Source organism: Phyllostomus hastatus, unplaced genomic scaffold, assembly GCF_019186645.2.
Source record: "Phyllostomus hastatus isolate PE091 unplaced genomic scaffold, TTU_PhHast_1.1 phas_contig_1162, whole genome shotgun sequence".
NCBI lineage: Eukaryota > Metazoa > Chordata > Mammalia > Chiroptera > Phyllostomidae > Phyllostomus > Phyllostomus hastatus.
The window spans coordinates 5307702-5325352 of NW_025333537.1; the positions used below are offsets into that span (position 1 = coordinate 5307702).

The 17651-nt window shown below is 53.2% G+C and overlaps 1 protein-coding gene across 2 annotated transcripts in view; it reads left to right on the forward strand.

Moving 5' to 3' along the window:
- Positions 1-17651, forward strand: part of NOS1 (nitric oxide synthase 1) — a 152501-nt gene that overhangs the window by 72966 nt on the left and 61884 nt on the right. For both annotated transcript variants that reach the window (XM_045842213.1, XM_045842203.1), the window contains 2 exons: positions 4277-5416; positions 15183-15309. In XM_045842213.1, the coding sequence (XP_045698169.1) occupies positions 4692-5416; positions 15183-15309 (852 nt within the window). In that variant the 5' untranslated portion in view covers positions 4277-4691. The remainder of the gene's footprint in view (positions 1-4276; positions 5417-15182; positions 15310-17651) is intronic.

The following is a 17651-nucleotide window of genomic DNA, read 5'->3' on the forward strand; positions in this document are numbered from 1 at the left end:
TATATCTAAAACACGATCAGTTCAACATGTAATCGATACCGAAAAATTATTGAGATATTTTATCTTCTTTCTTCCTCACTAGTCTTTGAAATCCAATGTGTGTTTTACTCGTACAACATATCTCAGTGGGACCAGCCCCAGCTCAGGAGTCCAATGGCCACATGTGGCCAGCGCCTGCTGTATTGGATGACACAAGTCTAGACCCTTCAATGGTCTCTGATTCCTAAATCCTCCGACCTCCAGTGCTAGACATGGAAAGCCACAGGCAAGCCAGGACAAGCACGTCTTCCTATTGTAACTTAATTTCCGCATCTGTAAAATGGGGACAATCAAACGTGATCTTGGTCAGGGCGAGGACGAAGAACATGGCAGTAGAGGAGTATGTGCTTTGGAGAGCAAAAGAGAGAGGCATGATTTTGTGGGATTATTGTTAGGACTAGTATTGACCTTGGTGAGCACTCCGAATGCACTCCCTGAGACCCACTTCTCTGAACCTCAGTCCCCTTGCCAGCCCCTGCTTCACAGGATACCCATGCCGAGGGCTCAGCACCAAGCTTCGCCCACTGTCAGCTCCCAGTCACTCCAAACGGCTACTGTGGCCATTCCTCCAACTGCAGAATGGGCCGGGCTGGAGAGTAGCTTGCCCAAGGTCGCGCAGTGAGATGGTAGTAGCAGACGCTGGCCTATTTTGGCTCCCTGCTTCTCGCTGGCAGGCATCCCCAAAAGTCAGCCGCTCATTTCCTCGCAGCAAGGTAACTGAAATAAACACACCGAAGCCACTGAACTACTTGAATGAGGCCCAGGTCCCAGTGTTGTTTCCATGGTATGTACTCTGGCGGGCACGCACATGTGATTTGTTTAAGATCGCAGCTCCAAGGGGCGGAGGCTGGGGTGGAGTCACTGCCCTGTACTGTGACTGTCGTGAGATGCCTCAGTGTGATTTCCGGCAAAGGGCCCTCTTCTGCATGGCACATGATGTACCTTTGGCGAGACTGCTGTGGAATAGAAAGTGGCTAAATTATACGCCAGAAAGCCCAAAACATTACATGTTATGTAACAATGACAGGAGGCCATTTTTTTCTGAGCACGCACTCTGTGCCATTGCCCAGCACCATGCATTTGCTGTTCCGTCCAGTCCTCCTAGCTACCCAGTGGGTGGTGAGTACTGGTGGTGACAAGGAGACTGAGGCTCAGAGAAAATAACTCACCCAGAAGCACCCAGAGAGGGCTAGAAAGTGTCTTTAAAATCATCCCTGTGGCAGAAGAGTGGCCAGCTCCCCAGGTTGGCCCAGGACTGAGGAGCCTGCTGGACACTGGACATTGGCAAACAGGGTCAAGGGCGTCTCCCTACAGCAGCTTAATTTATTCATCTGTAAAATGGGACAGTCAAACAGCACTGGTCAGAGTGAGCCTGAAAATACGGCAGCAGAGGAAGGTGCACTTCGGGAAGGAAGAGGAGAGACACCTGGTGTTGTGGGGGTATTGTCATGGCGAGTGCTCAGCACCCACCTACTTAGACCCAGGACTGTGTACTCCCTCTCTCCCCCTCCCTCCCTCCCTCCCTCTCTCTCCCTCCCTCTCTTTCCCTCCCTCCCTCTCTCTCCCCCTCTCTCTCCCTCTCTCTCATTCTGCCTCACAGCAGACACTGACTTATCCCTGCCTCTCAAGCCCAGCCACTTTCCACTTCCTTCCAAATTTCAAGTTACCTTTCTCGGGCCAAAGTCTGAGAAACAGCACCCCAGTTTCCTAAGCACCAGCCAGCAGCCCTCTCTGATTGGAAAGCAGCTGAGAAAGCAAGAGGCCAGGCTGGGGAGGTTCGTGGATTGCTGTTGTTCTTTCTCTCAAGCCAAGTCCAGCCTCTGTCCCTTGGTCAGGTCTGGCCCAAGCCAGCCTGTGGAAGAAGAAAGCAGAAACCTCGCCTTCCCAGGAGCTCACCTTCAAGTCCCTTCTTTAATTAGATACCTCAGCCTCATGCCCAGTGTGGACACTCAAGAGTAAGCTGGAGCTGCCAGCCGTCTCTGCCTCCACTTACACAGTAAACATCCTGGGTTTGGTACAGGGAAGAACCAGGGTTCATGGAGAGTTAAAGAAGCAAGGGGGCAGGGCAGACCGGTCCTCCCCCAATGAGGAGGGACACGTGGTTCTGGATGTTTTCTCTGCACACCTGAACCCCGACCGCAAGATGCTGAAAGACACTCAGCTGGGTGATACGCAGGCCACACATGCTCACACACACAGCAGAGAAATGACACAGTGTGAGGGCGATGCATGAATACGTGGAGAGAAACATACACACAGAACAACACCAGATGGAGAACGCAGCCCAGGCTGGGCTGGGTAGTCATTATTCCCTCACTCACACTGAGGGACTGGCGGGTTACGTAATGCAAGCTGCACAGGGGGGATGCTGGACTTGCTAACCAGCCCCGCAGGGCCTCCAGGAGGTGGTGCCTCCTTCTCTGGGGGGATGTCTGCACCCACTTCCTGCTCTCAGAGGCAGCAGGAGCTTGTCAGCTGCCTTAGCCCCGGGGTGACCCTGGGAATCCGCTAAAAGGGAAACGAGGGAGTGAGTGTCACTTTGTTAGTAGTGGCAGATGAGTGCTCTCTCGCTGAGCTAAGGCATGGTGAAGATGCCGGCAGAGGGGGCGCCAGGGTACAGATGGAGCTGGGGATAAGGAAAGAGCTGGACAGGTTCTTTACTGTCTCCCACCTGTCCCCAATCCACCCACAGCCAGAGATCACCTGTCTCAACCCAGACGCATAAGATACACATCACTGCCTTCTGTATACATACCACAGGTGTGTACACCCACCTGGGCCATAGCATCCTGTTGGCCTTTGGTACCCCAACCACACCTCATGTCCCTGAGCCCGGGGGAGCTGGTGACAGTTGCAAAAAGAACTAGAATAGAAATTTTTAAAACCTAGGGTCTAAGTGGAAAAGCTCAGGCTCAAGAGTTGGACCAACCCTCCCTCTGCCATCTCTCTCCACCTGACCTTGGACAAGTCACTGACCCTTCCCTAGCCTTGGTCTTCTTGTCTATCGAAGGGTTATTGTGAAAATTAAAGGAAAAAACCTATGTTAACAGTGCCTGTGCTCAGTAAATGTCCACTATGATTAATCTGAGATTTTTCTTCTTCATTCAACACTCGTTGAGCACTTGCTATGCTCTTGTGTTCACCTGGGGACACACAGTCCATGCTTGCTAGTGTTTCTCTGTTAGGGCTTCAGGCAGCCTGTGGAGTGAATGTGTCCTTAGAAGTTCTGTGTGGACCCGTGTCTTTGGTAAGTATTTTGCCCAGTTTGGTGTTTAATGTGGCCCGATCTGTCCTCTTGAACCTGGAACAAATCGACAATTACAACGAGGGTCGTAAAGGCCAATGGACATCTCTCACTGGTGGTTGCACAGAAGGCTGCATCCCCTCTCGGGGGTTGCTGTGAGGGCTTTGGGAATGGCAGGGATGGCGAGCTCAGAGACCCACGGGCCGAGCTCCTGCCCTGTGGACAGAAACTGTTTGTGAAACTCAGGGAGACAAAGGCTGTAGGTGTGACAAGTTGAAGGGGTCGCTCCTTTGTGGCAGGAGAAAATAAGAGAGGACGTATGATTCTTGCTTTTGGATTTCTGGGGCTGGCTGTCTGCGGTTTCTCCAGGGTTTTGATCGTGGAGATAAACCCATGCAATTTGCGAGTAACTGGGTTCCAGGAGAAGTATCCTCCTTGAAGATAAAGGATTTTGTAGCGAGGTTGGCTTCCAAACTCCAGAGCATCTTATGGCTAGATTTCTGAGTTCCCCATCTTCGTTTTGAAGGTAGCGTTGGGCACTCTACATCGGTCTCTCTCTCAGTGCAGTCTTTAGAGTTTTGTATGCACAGTATCATGTCATCTGCAAATAATGACAGTCTTACTTCCTCCTTTCCCTTTCGGATGCCTTTTATTGCTCCTTCTTGTCTGATCATTGTGGCTGCAACTTCTGGAGCTATGTTGAGTAAGAGCCATGAAAGCAGACATCGCTGTCATGTTCTTGATCTTAAGGGAAACGCTTTTAGTTTTTTCTCTTTGAGTACGATGTTGGCTGTAGGTTTTTCACATATGTAGCCTTTATGATGTTGAAGTATGATCCCTCTCTTCCCACTTTGCTGAGACTTTTTTTTTTTATCATACATAGGTGCTGGATTTTATTGGATGCTTTTTCTGCGTCTCTTGATGTGATCATATGATTTTCAATCTCTTTTTAATTCTCTCCATCCCCTCCCTTGTTCCTTCTCTTTGGCTCAGGAGGCCCCAGGTCTCGTCTGCATCTTGTGGGCTGGCCATGCCCAGAGAATAGTTCACAAGAGTATGCGTCACCTCTAGACGCATCCACCAGCTACTTCTCCTCACTGTCTGCCTGACCTGTTGCTTAGGGACAGGTCCCACTGCTTCTCCTGACGTCTGCCCGATCGACCGTCACTTCCTTAGAGAACAGGGAAGGAGACAGACGCATGAAATCATGCCACCAACAGCCAAACAGCAATGAGCGGGTAACGCCGAGTTGACGTCAAAGACAAGCCCAAGAGACTCGCCACGGCCCCTGCAGCCCCCGCCCCCCCCCCAGCTCCTTCTCAGCACAGCCTGAAGCTGGGCTCCTCCTGACGAGGTTCCCTTGGCTCAACGTAGTCTGAGGCTTTCAGACCCTCGGGCACTGGACACCATGGAGAACCACATGTTCAGCGTCCAGCAAATCCAGCCCAACGTGATTTCTGTCCGCCTCTTCAAGCGCAAAGTGGGGGGCCTGGGCTTTCTGGTGAAGGAGCGAGTGAGCAAGCCCCCCGTGATCATCTCTGACCTGATTCGCGGGGGAGCCGCAGAGCAGAGCGGCCTCATCCAGGCTGGAGACATCATTCTGGCAGTCAATGGCCAGCCGTTGGTGGACCTGAGTTATGAGAATGCCTTGGAGGTGCTCCGGGGCATTGCTTCCGAGACCCACGTGGTCCTCATCCTGCGGGGCCCTGAGGGCTTCACCACGCACCTGGAGACCACCTTTACTGGGGATGGGACCCCCAAGACCATCCGGGTGACACAGCCCCTGGGTCCCCCCACCACAGCTGTCGATCTGTCGCACCAGTCATCAGCCTGCAAAGAGCAGCTGCCCCCAGTGGATGGGGCCACCGGTCCTGGCAATGGGCCACAGCATACCCACGACAATGGGCAGGAGGCTGGCTCGCTGTCCCACACCAACGGCCTGGCGCCCAGGCCTCCAGGCCCGGACCCTGCCAAGAAGAATGCTGGGGTCACCCTTCAGGGCCGTGGGGAGCACAATGACTTGCTCAAAGAGATAGAGCCTGTGCTGAACCTTCTCACCAGTGGTGACAGACGGATCAATGGAGGGGGACCGGACAAAGCAGAGACAAAAGACGCAGAAGTCCAGGTGGACAGGTAAGCCCCACAGGTGTGCATACGCCCATGCACCTTGCATGCGAGCATGTACTGAAGCTCAGCCTCGCAGCCCGGAAGCCAGCCTGAGCTGCCCCTGACACCTGTGAGTGGGCACAGCCACTCACTCACCCTCTCCTCTTTCCCTTCAAGTGCAATTGCAAGAGCAGAATGGACATAGCTTCTAGGACATATCTCTGGCCATGAACCCCAGAGTTGTTACTCATCGTAGCTGGTGCCATGCCTTCCGATCTTGATCCCACATAACCCTCCAGCAGCCCCACAACATGAATATGTTTGCAATCCACATGTCAGGGGTGAGGAAACTGTGGCTTAGAGAGGAGGGGCCTTCCCAGCGGCCACTCAGTACGTGAGGTGGGTGTCAGGGCCCTGGGAGGAGAGGGGAGCTGAGCACCGGGAAGCCCTCAGCCCAAGCCTGTCCTCTCCTGAGACAGCCAGTCGCGGGCAATGAGGGTTCTAAAGGAGGGGGTTAGAGTCAAGGTAGAGAACTGGCCCCAACTCCCCAGGCGGGGTCCTGCTTGGATTCGGAGGGAGCGGAGGCTAGAACTCGAAGAGCTGGGTACCAGCCCCTCTGTGTTTGCCACGTCGGCATTTTTTGATTCTACAGAGAGGAAAGCTGGCAACACGGTGGGTAATTCTAGTTCCTTCTCTGGGGAGGACTTGGCAGCTGGGCCAGGTGGTCGGAGAATAGCAGGTCAGGAGGCAGGAGAGAGAGAAGTTTCTCTCCCCCCCCCACTCTCATTTTCACTCCAGCACTGACCCTGTGGCCCCCCTTGCTACCAGGGTGGGGCCAGGCAGGCCCTTCTCATCTACCCCCTCTTATGGAAGGGGACTCGGGTGTGGGCCCCACCCCCCAGCCAGAAACTGTGAGATGGTCAGATGTGAGGGACTCTAAGGGCAGCCCTTTCGTCGGCCAGCCTCGCAGCAGCACCTCGGGGAGCAGTGTTTGCTTCCCCGAAGGTGAGGGAGGGGCACACCGGTGTCACGCGCTGCCCAGCCTGCTTTCTCACTTGGGTGGCTGCACCCGAGCGCTGAGTCCACCCTGACCCATCACAGCTCTCCCTCTAGTTATTCTGTCACCCTTGCATGTAGAGCGGTTGTTTGACCAAAAGCAGCAGAAAAACAACCGTTTTGGAGGAGGTAAGATTTGGGGGAAAGCAACAGAGGGCAATGCAGGGCTCTGTGAAACCCGACAACGCGGGTGGTTCTGAGGCCGAGGAGTACTTAACGATGGCATGCGTTCCCCAGGCTCCATGGCTCACACCCGTGCTGGGCTCGGGGCCCCCCACCCCCGAGTTTTTAAACAAGAACTTTTAGATGCCCCCTCCACTAACCAGAAGCTAGTTCATGGATCATATAACCGACACACACTTTACATTTTTTAAAATCAATATAAAGCCCTAACTATAAAACAACGGGGACAGGGCATAAGAGTAATTTACAGTAAAATGAACCTGTAGTTTAATATATCAGCACTCAGGCATGACTCTGCTGGAATGGTCAGATGTTTGCACCTAAGCAGAGAATTGCTGCAGACACAACCGTGTCACAGGCAGATTGACACAGGTGTGTTGTTTTGGCAACTTGGATGTCACCAGCCGCATCGTTGCCTTAGTGACATGATTTTCTGAAATGGTGAATAGCTTTCAATAAAGCGATGCCCTGTCTGTCTTTGATTTCGTTGTAGTAGTGCCGTGCGTGGAAAATTCGGTATATATTTTAAAGCCTTGCATATATACCTAAGAGCAAATTGGAATCATGGCTCAGAAATTTAAGCATTTTTTTTAATCTGTATGAACATCCAAAGGTTCTGACTTTGTGGCAGTCAGAACACTTCTTCCTTGTGTGGGGGTATCCTTGGTGTTACAGAGTGTTCACGACCCCAGGTGCCACCTGCCTCCTTATGGACAGCCGTAAGTGCCCCCCACACAGTGCCAGACTGCCTCACTGAAATGTAAGTGCCTCACTGAAGATCGCTGTCCCGAGTGAAAGGGAAGGAAAGGGAAATGCAGAGACCAAGTGCCTTAGCGGTTGCTCTCGGGGCTGGCAGGCTGGGGAGAGTTCAGGCCCCTCGAGCATGTGGCTGCCTGGACATTACAGACCCTCCCAGGGGCCTCTCCATCCAGGCTGTGTGTTGGAGGTGGGGTCAAAACTGGCATTCCGGATTCTGGTTGCCACTGAGCAGGCAACAATGGGCGGGCTGCCCGCGCTGCCCACGCTGCCCGCCAGGCCTGGAGCCCCACATCCAGGTCACGTACTGGTCTGTGAGTTCCGGAGTCTGAGAGAGGCAGCTTCTCAGCAGTGACCCTGACCTTCTGTTCTCTTGGTCTCATTCCCTTCCTTCCATCCCTCTTTCCTTTCAGACAGACTTAGTCGGCTCCGTCTCGTCGCTCTCACTCACGGAGCACCCTCGTCCTGTTGTTTGGGGTGCTGGCCCTTACCTCACCCTCATCCCTTCATCCCTGGGGGGAGGTGGCCCTACCAGGTGGCAGCGGCAGCATGTGAGTGCAAGAAAGAGAAATCCGGGACCTCCTGCACTTGGGAACGGTCACTTTAAGATGCTACATGTCAGGGGCTATCCAGGTTATCAGCTTGCTGCCCCGAAGGAGGGTTCTAACGAGGCCAAGATCTCCGGTCCAGCATCCATCTGGACCAGCCGGTCAGCCTCGCCCTGTGCTCCGATAACTTCTCCTCCACTTGTGGGGCACTCAGTTACTTACAGATTACCTCCCTGCATGAATGAGGCTCCCTAAGTAGGGCGTGTGGTTTTAGTCCCCTTTATAGATGAGAACTGAAGCTCAGAGAGGTGAGGCATCTTGTCCAGGGTCACACAGCACTGCCCTGGTTCTACCTAGAAATCCCACAATGAGTTGAAGAGAAACCAGGCAACAGAATGTGGCTGGAGGAACGGAAGTCAATTTGGACCCTAGAGAACCAGCTTAATGGGGGGCGGGGGCCTCTTCTGCGAGAAGAAGCCTGAGTTTCGTTTTTGGTTTTTGGCAGGTGTTTTTTATTGTGGTGAAATTGGTATACAAGATCATACCTATTTCAGGTGTGTAACATACAGTATTTGTGTACACTGCATAGTGTTCACCATTGCACGTCTAGTTCCCATCCATCACCGCAGAACTGATCCCCTTCGCCATTTTGCCCTCCCCCTTCCCTGCCCCCTCCCCCTCCAGCAACCACCAATCTGTTCTCCACATCAACGTGTTTGTTTTGGAGACTTCACACATAAGTGAAATCATATAGTATTTTTCTTTCTTCCTCTGACTTACCTCACTTTGCAGAGTACCCTCAAGATCCATCTAGGTTGTTGCAAATGCCTGAGTTTTGTCATCATTGTGTTCAGCCTCCACAGAGCACTCTGGGGGGCCTAGACGCACGCCAAGGTCTTTACGTAATGTAATCCATTTGCTCCTCATAGCGCCCTGTTTGCTGATATGGAAACCAAGGCTCAGAGAGGTGCAGTTACTCATCCCAGATCATACAGCTAGCGAGCAACAAAGCCAAGACTTGACCCCAAGCCCATGCTCTTGACCTCTCCTGACTTGGGAGCTGGCACTGTTGGCCACAGTTCACTTGACCACTAGCCATCGAGGTTCTGAGGACATCAGCATATTTTCTCAGAGTCCAAACCCAGGGAAACTGAGGCCATCTGTCAGAGATGCCACCCCTGGAGACCTGACCTAGACCAGCCGATGACCGCGTGGGGTCCAGGCCTGTCTGTGTCAGAGGAGCTCTCCCTGCCGCACTTCATGCGCCTCGTAGCTGTGAACACCGTGACGGCATTTTCAGCCGAGGGATTGAACCCAGCACCAGTGCCTTTACCCTGAATCTCAGCGCAGCCCTTCGTTCTCGCCGTGGCCATTCAAGTGTGAGGGGCTTCCCCAGTCCGTCTTTTCCTGGGCAGGGGACAGAGACCCTGTTTATAGTTACTACTCTTGCCTTGTGCCCTCTTTCCATCTGTGTCCCTGTCATCTTGTCACGTGGGCATCCCCCCTCTCATTCTGGGGAAGCGCTATGGAGTAAGCCCACAAACCCACCCCAAACTGCACATCACCGAGGGGCTTCTCATCTTTCATTCAGCAAACGTGGTTCGAGCGTCTCTTCTGCCTCAGACTCTGTCCTCGGAACTGGGGATCCACTGATGAACCTCTGCCACTGTGGAGTCAGACCATAGGTTTTAAAAAGTGAATAAGCAAATTGACACATACAGTCCTTTTAGGCTGTGACACCTGCTATGAAGGAAATATAACAGTGATTTGAAGAAAAGTGGCTTGGGGTTGTAGAGACATTAGCTTGGAGGGCTGGGGAAGGCCTCTCTGAAGAGGCAACATTTGTACGGAGGCCAGAAGGTCCAGAACATGGGATGTCCGGGGAGGGTGTTCCTGGCAGGAGGCACAGCAGGGTCACAGGCGCAGGGGCAGGAACGGGGTTGGGACGTTCCCAAGACTGAAGGATGGTCTTGAATGTAGTAGGTAGGGGGAGAGTGGTAGGCAGTGAGGTCAGACCTGGGGACAGGGGCCATCAGCTCTCCAGCCACCATGCCACCCGTCTCTGTCACCATCCACTCCTCGTGTAAGTTTCCGCTGGGTTCTGCAACAGACACCATGAACTTGGTGGCTTAAAACAACGCACACTTATTCTCTGTGTACAGTTCTGGAGGGCTCCTGTCTGGAGGCTCTAGAAGAGAATCGGTTTCCTTGCCTCTCCAGCTTCCAGAGCTGCACTGCTTGCCTTTCCCGGCTCATGACCCCTTCCTCCATCTGCAAAGCTGGCATCTTCCTCCCGCCGTCACACGGCCTGCCTCTTCTGTAGGGATGCACCTCGGCCTTCTCTTAGAGGGGCGCTTCTGACTGCGTTTACAGCTCAGCACATGATCCAGGATGATCTCCCCATTTTCAAAACCCTTAAACAGGCCTGCAAAAATCCTTTTTCCACGTGAAGTGACATATATATGGGTCCCACGGATGAGGACCTGATGACTTTGGGGCCACCCTCTTCCACCAAGGTCCCACTGAACAGTATCATGGTCGGGTCTGTCACCATCAGTGTGAGGTGACGCCTCACTATTGTAGTGACCTTGCTTCTAGCCTCTGCCCTTTGCCACTCGCCAGCTACATGCTTTAGGAAAGCCCCTTGGACCTTAGTTCCCCCGTTTGCAAAAATGGTATTTGGACCAGATGAGCCCTAAGAATCCTTCCAGAACAACCAGGTTCCAACTGAAAGTCAGTGGTGGCCACTCTCAGCACAGGTCAAGCCACACCCAGAAGGTTTCCTGCAAGTTTTCCCGCCCCGTTGGCCTTCCCTGGTGCAGCACTCCGGGGGAGGAACTCCAGCATCCCTTTAGGTCAGAGGTCACACCCAGTTCTCCCACGAGTTCTGTCTGGCCTGCAGAGTTTTCTGAAAAGGTGAAATTGTGGCAAAGTAGAAGATTCCAGCGATTGCACGCTAAAACTGATTTCTAGCCTTTCAAAAAATAAAGAAAATATCAGAAGAGCTGTTAGCACAAAGTCCACCCTCCCGTTGAGACAGCCAGCCTCAGGAGCTGGCCTGGGGCTGCCGCAGGCTCTCCAGTGTCCCAGGGTCCAAACCCCCAGCCGGAGCCATCTGGGCACGGGTCTGAGACCCTGCACAACTGGTGTGACATGAGTGTTAGAGTCACGGCTCCCCCTGACCCCAGAGCCCTCGCATTCCTTCTCAGCCACGGCTCTCGCCATGGAATTCTCTCAACGGCACACTTTTCTCTTTATGGAGACCGTTTTCTTTTCCAGCATGATGAAATCTTGGAGAAAAGCTTTGCACATACCCCGGACCCAGTTTCCACAGTCCCCAAATCTTCCTGCTTTAACTCAGCTCCCAGCATCCGCTGCCAGGTGGAGGCAGAAACCAAAGGCTGTTGGTGTGTGGAGGGTGAGAAGGGGGGTCAGAGAGAGTGTGGCGTCTGCTGAGAGACGCAGGCAGGGCCTCCTGCCAGGACCAGCTGCTCCTCGGCGGCCTCCTTGCCTGGTTGGGCCAGAGCCGGCGGCCCTACCTGCAGGCTGCACGGCGCACACAGGCCTGGCCCACCTGTTCCCCATTCTGGGCCCTCAGGGTCAGCACTGGGCTGACCAACACTTGCACAGACTTTCTGAGGGGTCAGGCCCAGAGCCCCCCCCCCACTGCCACTGTGAGAGGTCAGAGGGTCCTGGATCCCAGGAAGCCTTGGTTGGAGGGATTTGGCAAAGGTTCTCAGAGGTTTAGAGATGCTATACCGCCGCCTCATGGCTTGGGTATGATCACCTAGCTAGAAAGGGGAAGAAAAATGGCTTTGGTTTAGTCACTGCCAGCAAGCACAGAAAATGCCCTCCAGGTGGGAGACGGAGTAAATATCAGGGCAGAGAATGATGGGAGGCAGGAGTCTGGAAGGGAAGCAGAGAATCCCCAAATTCCTGGGCTCCAGGAACAAGACATGACAGCTCAGAAAGGGTCTGAGTGCAGACGTCCCTGCCTCTGTCCCCCAACCTCCAGGGAAGACGCCCCCTTCCCAGGTAGGAGCCACACATGCCTTCGTGTCCCAGTCTTCGGAGACACGAAGACGTGAAGCGGCACCGTCCCCTGCTGTAGCCACTAGCCACACGCAGTGGTTTAAACTTAGTCACAGCTCAACAACTAGACGTTCAGTTCCTCGCCGACAATAGCCACCCTTCAAGCACTCAGTGGCCGCGTGTGCCCAGTGGCTGTGATACCGGACAGCCCAGATGCGGAGCGTGGCCGTGTGGCAGGCAGTCCTGCTGGCCCGCACTGGCTGAGAGGAGTCTTGACTGTCTCGTACAGAAGTAGCACGCCCCTTCCTCTGCTTCCGTCTCATCAGCCCACAGGCAAATGCACTGGACAAGAGAGGATCGTCGGCACCACATGGCCGAGCGCCGTAAGCCTGACCTCATTTACCCATCGCCACAACCCAGCAAACAAGGCATTATTATTAATCCTGTTTCAGAGATGAACAGGCTGAGAATTGGGACGGTTAAGTATCCAAAATACCCAAAATTGCACAGCTTACAACCAGCGAAGCCGAGCTGTTGAACTCAGTTTTATCCAATGCATCGTCAGTGCTCGTAACCCTCAGGCGGCGCTGCCAGACAAACCCTTCGGGCGGTCGGGTCCCAGGGCAGAGTTCCCTCCGATCTGCTCACCACCAACAGCCTGGGGGCGGGGGTCTATCCAGGTTTACTTCTAGTTTTGCCCCTGAGTGAATGGAAGCAAAATAGCTCAACCTGCTAGTTCCCCCGGTGCCATATTAAAAATACTCCTCCTCTGCCAATCACATGGGACTCTTAAATAAGTTTGTGTTAACAAAACACTTCAAAAGCATTATTTAAACAAAGTTGTTAAAAGTCTTCTTTTAAAGGCAGATGATAAAAGCGGCTCTCTCCCAGGAGGCTCACATAAGACAAGCCGTGCGAGCCCTTTCCGAGCTGCCTAGGTAATTGTACCCTGTAATTTTTGTGAACGGACCTCGTTCTGGGAGAGATGTTGGATTACTTGCTCTTCAGCCTCTGACTTAGAGTGAGCGTCCTGACGTGCTTTTCCTGCCTCCGCTGTTTGAAAAAGGAAGGATCGGCTGAGCGTCAGTCAGGCCCAGCTGCGAGTCCCAGCTCTGCTTCGTGCGTGCGGCGGGACCTGGCAAGGTGGCCCAGCCTCTCTGGGCTCCGTCTCCGCATCGGTAAAAGTGAGCTTTTAGTCTCTGCTCAGGTGAAATGAGATAACTTCCATGCCAGTCCCTGGTGCATTACAGATGCTCAGATGGTATCACCCTCATCCCTTCCCTGCCGAATCCCCGTTTTCGGTCATGTGATGTCACGGAAGCAGGAGTTTCAGAGCTGAGAGCGAGCTGAAGGGCATTTCAAGGAGCCCTCTCAACAGACAGTTCCTCTGTTTATCACCACGTAGGTAAACCGTCAACTTGGGTTCTGTGATCAAGAGCCAGTCCCCATGTGTTTTGGTGCCTTTTTAAAGGGGATAAAGCAGTGTATTCTCTCTGACAATTGCAGACCTCTCCAAGCGGGAGAGCGGAAGTAGCTTTTACATGGGCCACCAGAACTATGTGAAATGCAAGCAAGGAGGGCGGGTCTGGCTGGACCCAAGCAAGCAGCCGGAGCGGGGGCTCAGGGCCGCGCACTCACTAGGGCCCTGGCTCCTGATTCATCCCGAATAGCTGTCGGCACCAGATTGCAGGTCCGGGTGAATTATGGAGCCAGGACCAGAAGTCCCCAGAGCTGGGAACATAGAACAGAGGGCTAGGCACGGGCCAGCCTGTATGCCTGGGACCAAGACCAAGATGGGCCACAGAGCAGGCCACAGCATCCAAAGCTGGGGAGCAGGCAGATGCCGCAGTCAGAGTAAGGCTGGGTGGGAGGCTTGAAAAGAAGCAGGTTGTCGGAAGCGGGAGGGCAGCACTCGGGGGAGGAGGAACAGGTCTGGATTTGACACAGTCATCCCCTCCCAGCCCTGATCTCTCTCCATTTCAGAGGACGGCTGAGAGAGCCTCCTCCCGAACCTATTCGAGTGCTAAGCCTGGGAGCGAGGAGAGCTGTGTGGTTGAGAAGTCAGGCTGGAGAGGCAGGAACAAGCCTGAGTTTGAACCCTAACTCTGCCCTCGCTAAGTATGTTTCTTGGGCTAGTGATTTAACCTCTCCAAGCCTCTGTTTCCTCATCCGATGATGACTAGTGATGGTCAAGATGGAGGAGGAAGGTGGTGCTGGTGACGATGGCGGTGAGGATTATGGTGAGAGGAGGATAATGATGAGAGTGATTATGGCGGTGGTGATGTGATGGTGAGGATGATGGTAGCACTGGTGATGACGACTAGGGTGACAGTGATGGTTATGCTCGGAGTGGAGAGCGGCTGGGTGGTATGATGTGATGGTGATGATCACAAGATTGATTGTGGTGACGATGGTGATGATGGTGGTGATGATAACGATGATAATGATGGTGACAGGTGATGGTAATGACGAGAGCCTCCACTTCAGAAAGGATGTGAAGAATGGGCTGGGGGACTGTGACCTTGAGCAATTCAGCTTTTGTCACCTCTGCCACCTGTAAAATGGTGATTGATATTCATATCTAACGGTTATCACAAAGGTTAAATGAACAAAACGTATGTAAAGTGCTCAGTAAACATTAGCTATCATGATTAAAATTATTATTATTGGTTTTTATGTTCCCTTATTTTCAGAAGCATTCCTGTCTATCCTGGCCTCGTATCTTTAGTCCTGTTACCCACGCCTTAGCGTTAGAATGACTCGCCGCCCTGGCCCACAGGACTTGTTTCTCCCCTGTTCCTCCTGCTTCTTACCTGAGGAAGTCTAGGGGCCACTACTTTGTCCAGGGATTCTGCATGGGGTGCAGCTAGGAGATGTGATTCCTCTGTTTTTGGATCTATGAGGGAGGGGGTAAGGAGGAGCAGAATCCTTGCCATGGCCACCCTGAAATGAAGTCCACAGAGATGGGTATGTGCCAGCCATCGGCGCCAACTTGGATGAGCTCACCTTTGAGTTCGACAGCGGGGCTGCCCTCCCACCTGTTGCTGGCCATCCTGGGAAGCGGCAGGCTGGGCACCTGGTGCTCTCTGGCTCCTCACAGAGTCACATGGATGAGCGGTGGAGGTTCTGGATTGACTCAGGAATTCCAGACCAGGGCAACCAGCTGGAGAGGGTAGCTGACATCATGCTCCTCACCTCTCCCCGACCTTGCCTTGCAGAAATCTGGATGACAAGTCTCACAAACCTCTGCCCCTCGGCGTGGAGAATGACCGAGTCTTCAGTGACCTGTGGGGGAAGGGCAACGTGCCTGTGGTCCTCAACAACCCGTATTCGGAGAAAGAGCAGGTGAGTGGGCGGGGCCAGCGGGGAGGGCGCTGGGGCTGAGGCTGGGGGCACCTGTCCTGGGGTGTGGACTTCAGCTTTGGTGTGTTTTGTGTCCTTTGTGAGCCTGCCATTTCTCAGGTTTTAGTGCTGCTTCTACATTAGAGTTACTCACATGGTTCTGAATTGAAAAGACATAAAATATACATGGTGAAAGGATTTTCTCTCTCCCCTAACCCCAGCCACACAGTTTCTCTCCCCATAGGCAAGCAACATTCATTATTCTCGTGGTCCTTGTAGCGTAGACAAATACGCACACACATTATTTTCACACTTTTTACATAAATGAAAGTTCATTATACATATTGTTTTGCACCTTGCTTGCTCACTTGTCAGCGTATCTTGGAGATTCGTATTAATTAGTAGCTAAGAGTGTCCTGGTTCTTTTTCACAGCTGCATAGTTTCCCCTTGCGTGGCTCTGCTGCCTTCATTGAGACAGCCCTCCAAAATGGACACTCTTGGGTCATTGCCAGTACTTTGCTGTGACATTGCTGTAAAGGATGACATTGTATAAACACCTTATTTGGCACATGGGCGGGCTTTTTAATAAAATCAATCCCTAGAAGTGGAACTGCTGGGTCGAAGGTCATGCTCACTTGTTCTTTGGGCAGACACTGAGAAATGGCTCATCGTGAAGACTGCGCTGATCCTACCGGCTAGGTAGGAGATAGTTTCCCCACAGCCTCGCCAGCTCTGTGTGTTGCCGAACTTTTCAGTCTCCGCCATTTGCTGGGGTGTAGTCTGGCAGCTGAGCAGGTGCGGTTCCGAGAGTGGCTAGATCTGGCTGGAGAACTGCAGCACCTTTTCCCCCTGCCCAGACAGGTGACAGACTGGATCGGTGCCGCCCTAGTGAGGCGTGTGGCTCTCCCTCGCCTCCTCTGTGCGGCAGCGAAGCGCAGGTGGACTAAGCAGCAGCGGGAGGGCACGACAGGGCGATGGTCCAGGTTGCTCAGCAGGCCCCCTTCTTCCTTCCCGACACCTGCCCCAAGCCGTGGGTGGCCCGGCTCTTTTCCTGGTGCCTGATCTATGGCACCTCTCACCACTGGCTCGTCTAAGCAGTGACTCAAAGCCTCTGCACAGCTTCGCAGGGGAGGATGGGACGTCGCAGGGTGCCAGTGGGGACTGCTTTCCTTTCACAGCTGCTGACGGCTGGCCAGGCAGATAGGAACATGAGGGATTCTGCAGTAGGCCGGACCCGTGCTCCTGGCCAACTGCTTTACCTTGTGGAGGGACTTCTAGGGGTGTTTGGAGGACAACTGTAGCTTCCTGCCACGCTGCCTCAAAAATCAAGGTCACATTGTGAGCGTGCGGGGACTCTGAGGCATGAATGATTAAATGAACAAATTAAAATTTTTTTTATTTCTTTCTTCCTTGAAAATGAAGAGGTGTTACCCTAATGCAAACCCTCCCAAGACAAAGGACGGAATGAGGCAGCCTCAGGCCAGGGTCGGGCTGCAGACGGGATTCGTTAGAGCTACACTGTCTGATCCCGAGAAACAATCTTTGTGTGAACTTTGACTTTATCGCCAGTATTTCAGAATTTTGTATAAATATCATATTTAGAACTTCTCTTAGGAATCTGGACAGTCTGACCACGTCGAGCCTCTGTTCCTATGGGGCAGTCATCTCCTGGGCGAGGGGCAGCTGCCCCTCTAGACGGGGCCTGGGCTCTCTGGCTTGCCACAGCCCCCACCCTCCTTATGGCGTCCTTCTCATTGAGCTAGAGGAGAGGCAGAGGAGCCCTCGACCCCACCAGAAGGACCCCGAGAGTCCTGCTGAAACTGAGCAATAGCAGGACTCGGGCCATTTCCTTTCATGCTGTCCCCCTCGGTTAGACAGGGGTAGCTTGTAAAACATACCCTTGAACTTCAAGCCTGAGTGGGCCTCAGTACTAGGCACAGGGCAGACATGATTAATAGGACCACTGGCCACCTTTGCAGGGCATCATGGTGAAATGATTACTATCCGTCTCTTTGGGCTGCTACAACCCAGTAACATAGACTGGAGGCTTGTAAACAGCAGGCATTTATTTCTCATAGTTCTGGAAGCTGGGGAGCCCAAGATCAAGGTGCCAGCAGATTCGAAGTCTAATGTGAGCCTGCTTCCTGGTTCATAGACACAGTCTTTGTGCTGTGTCCTCACACGGTGGAAGGGGCAAGGGAGCTTCTGGAGTCTCTCATACAAGGGCCCTAATCCCTTATTCATGACCTCATCACCTCCCAAAGGCCCCACCTCTTCACACTCTCACCTGGGGGTTAGGTTTCCACATAGGAATTTGGGGAAGACACGTTCAGCCCATAGCAGC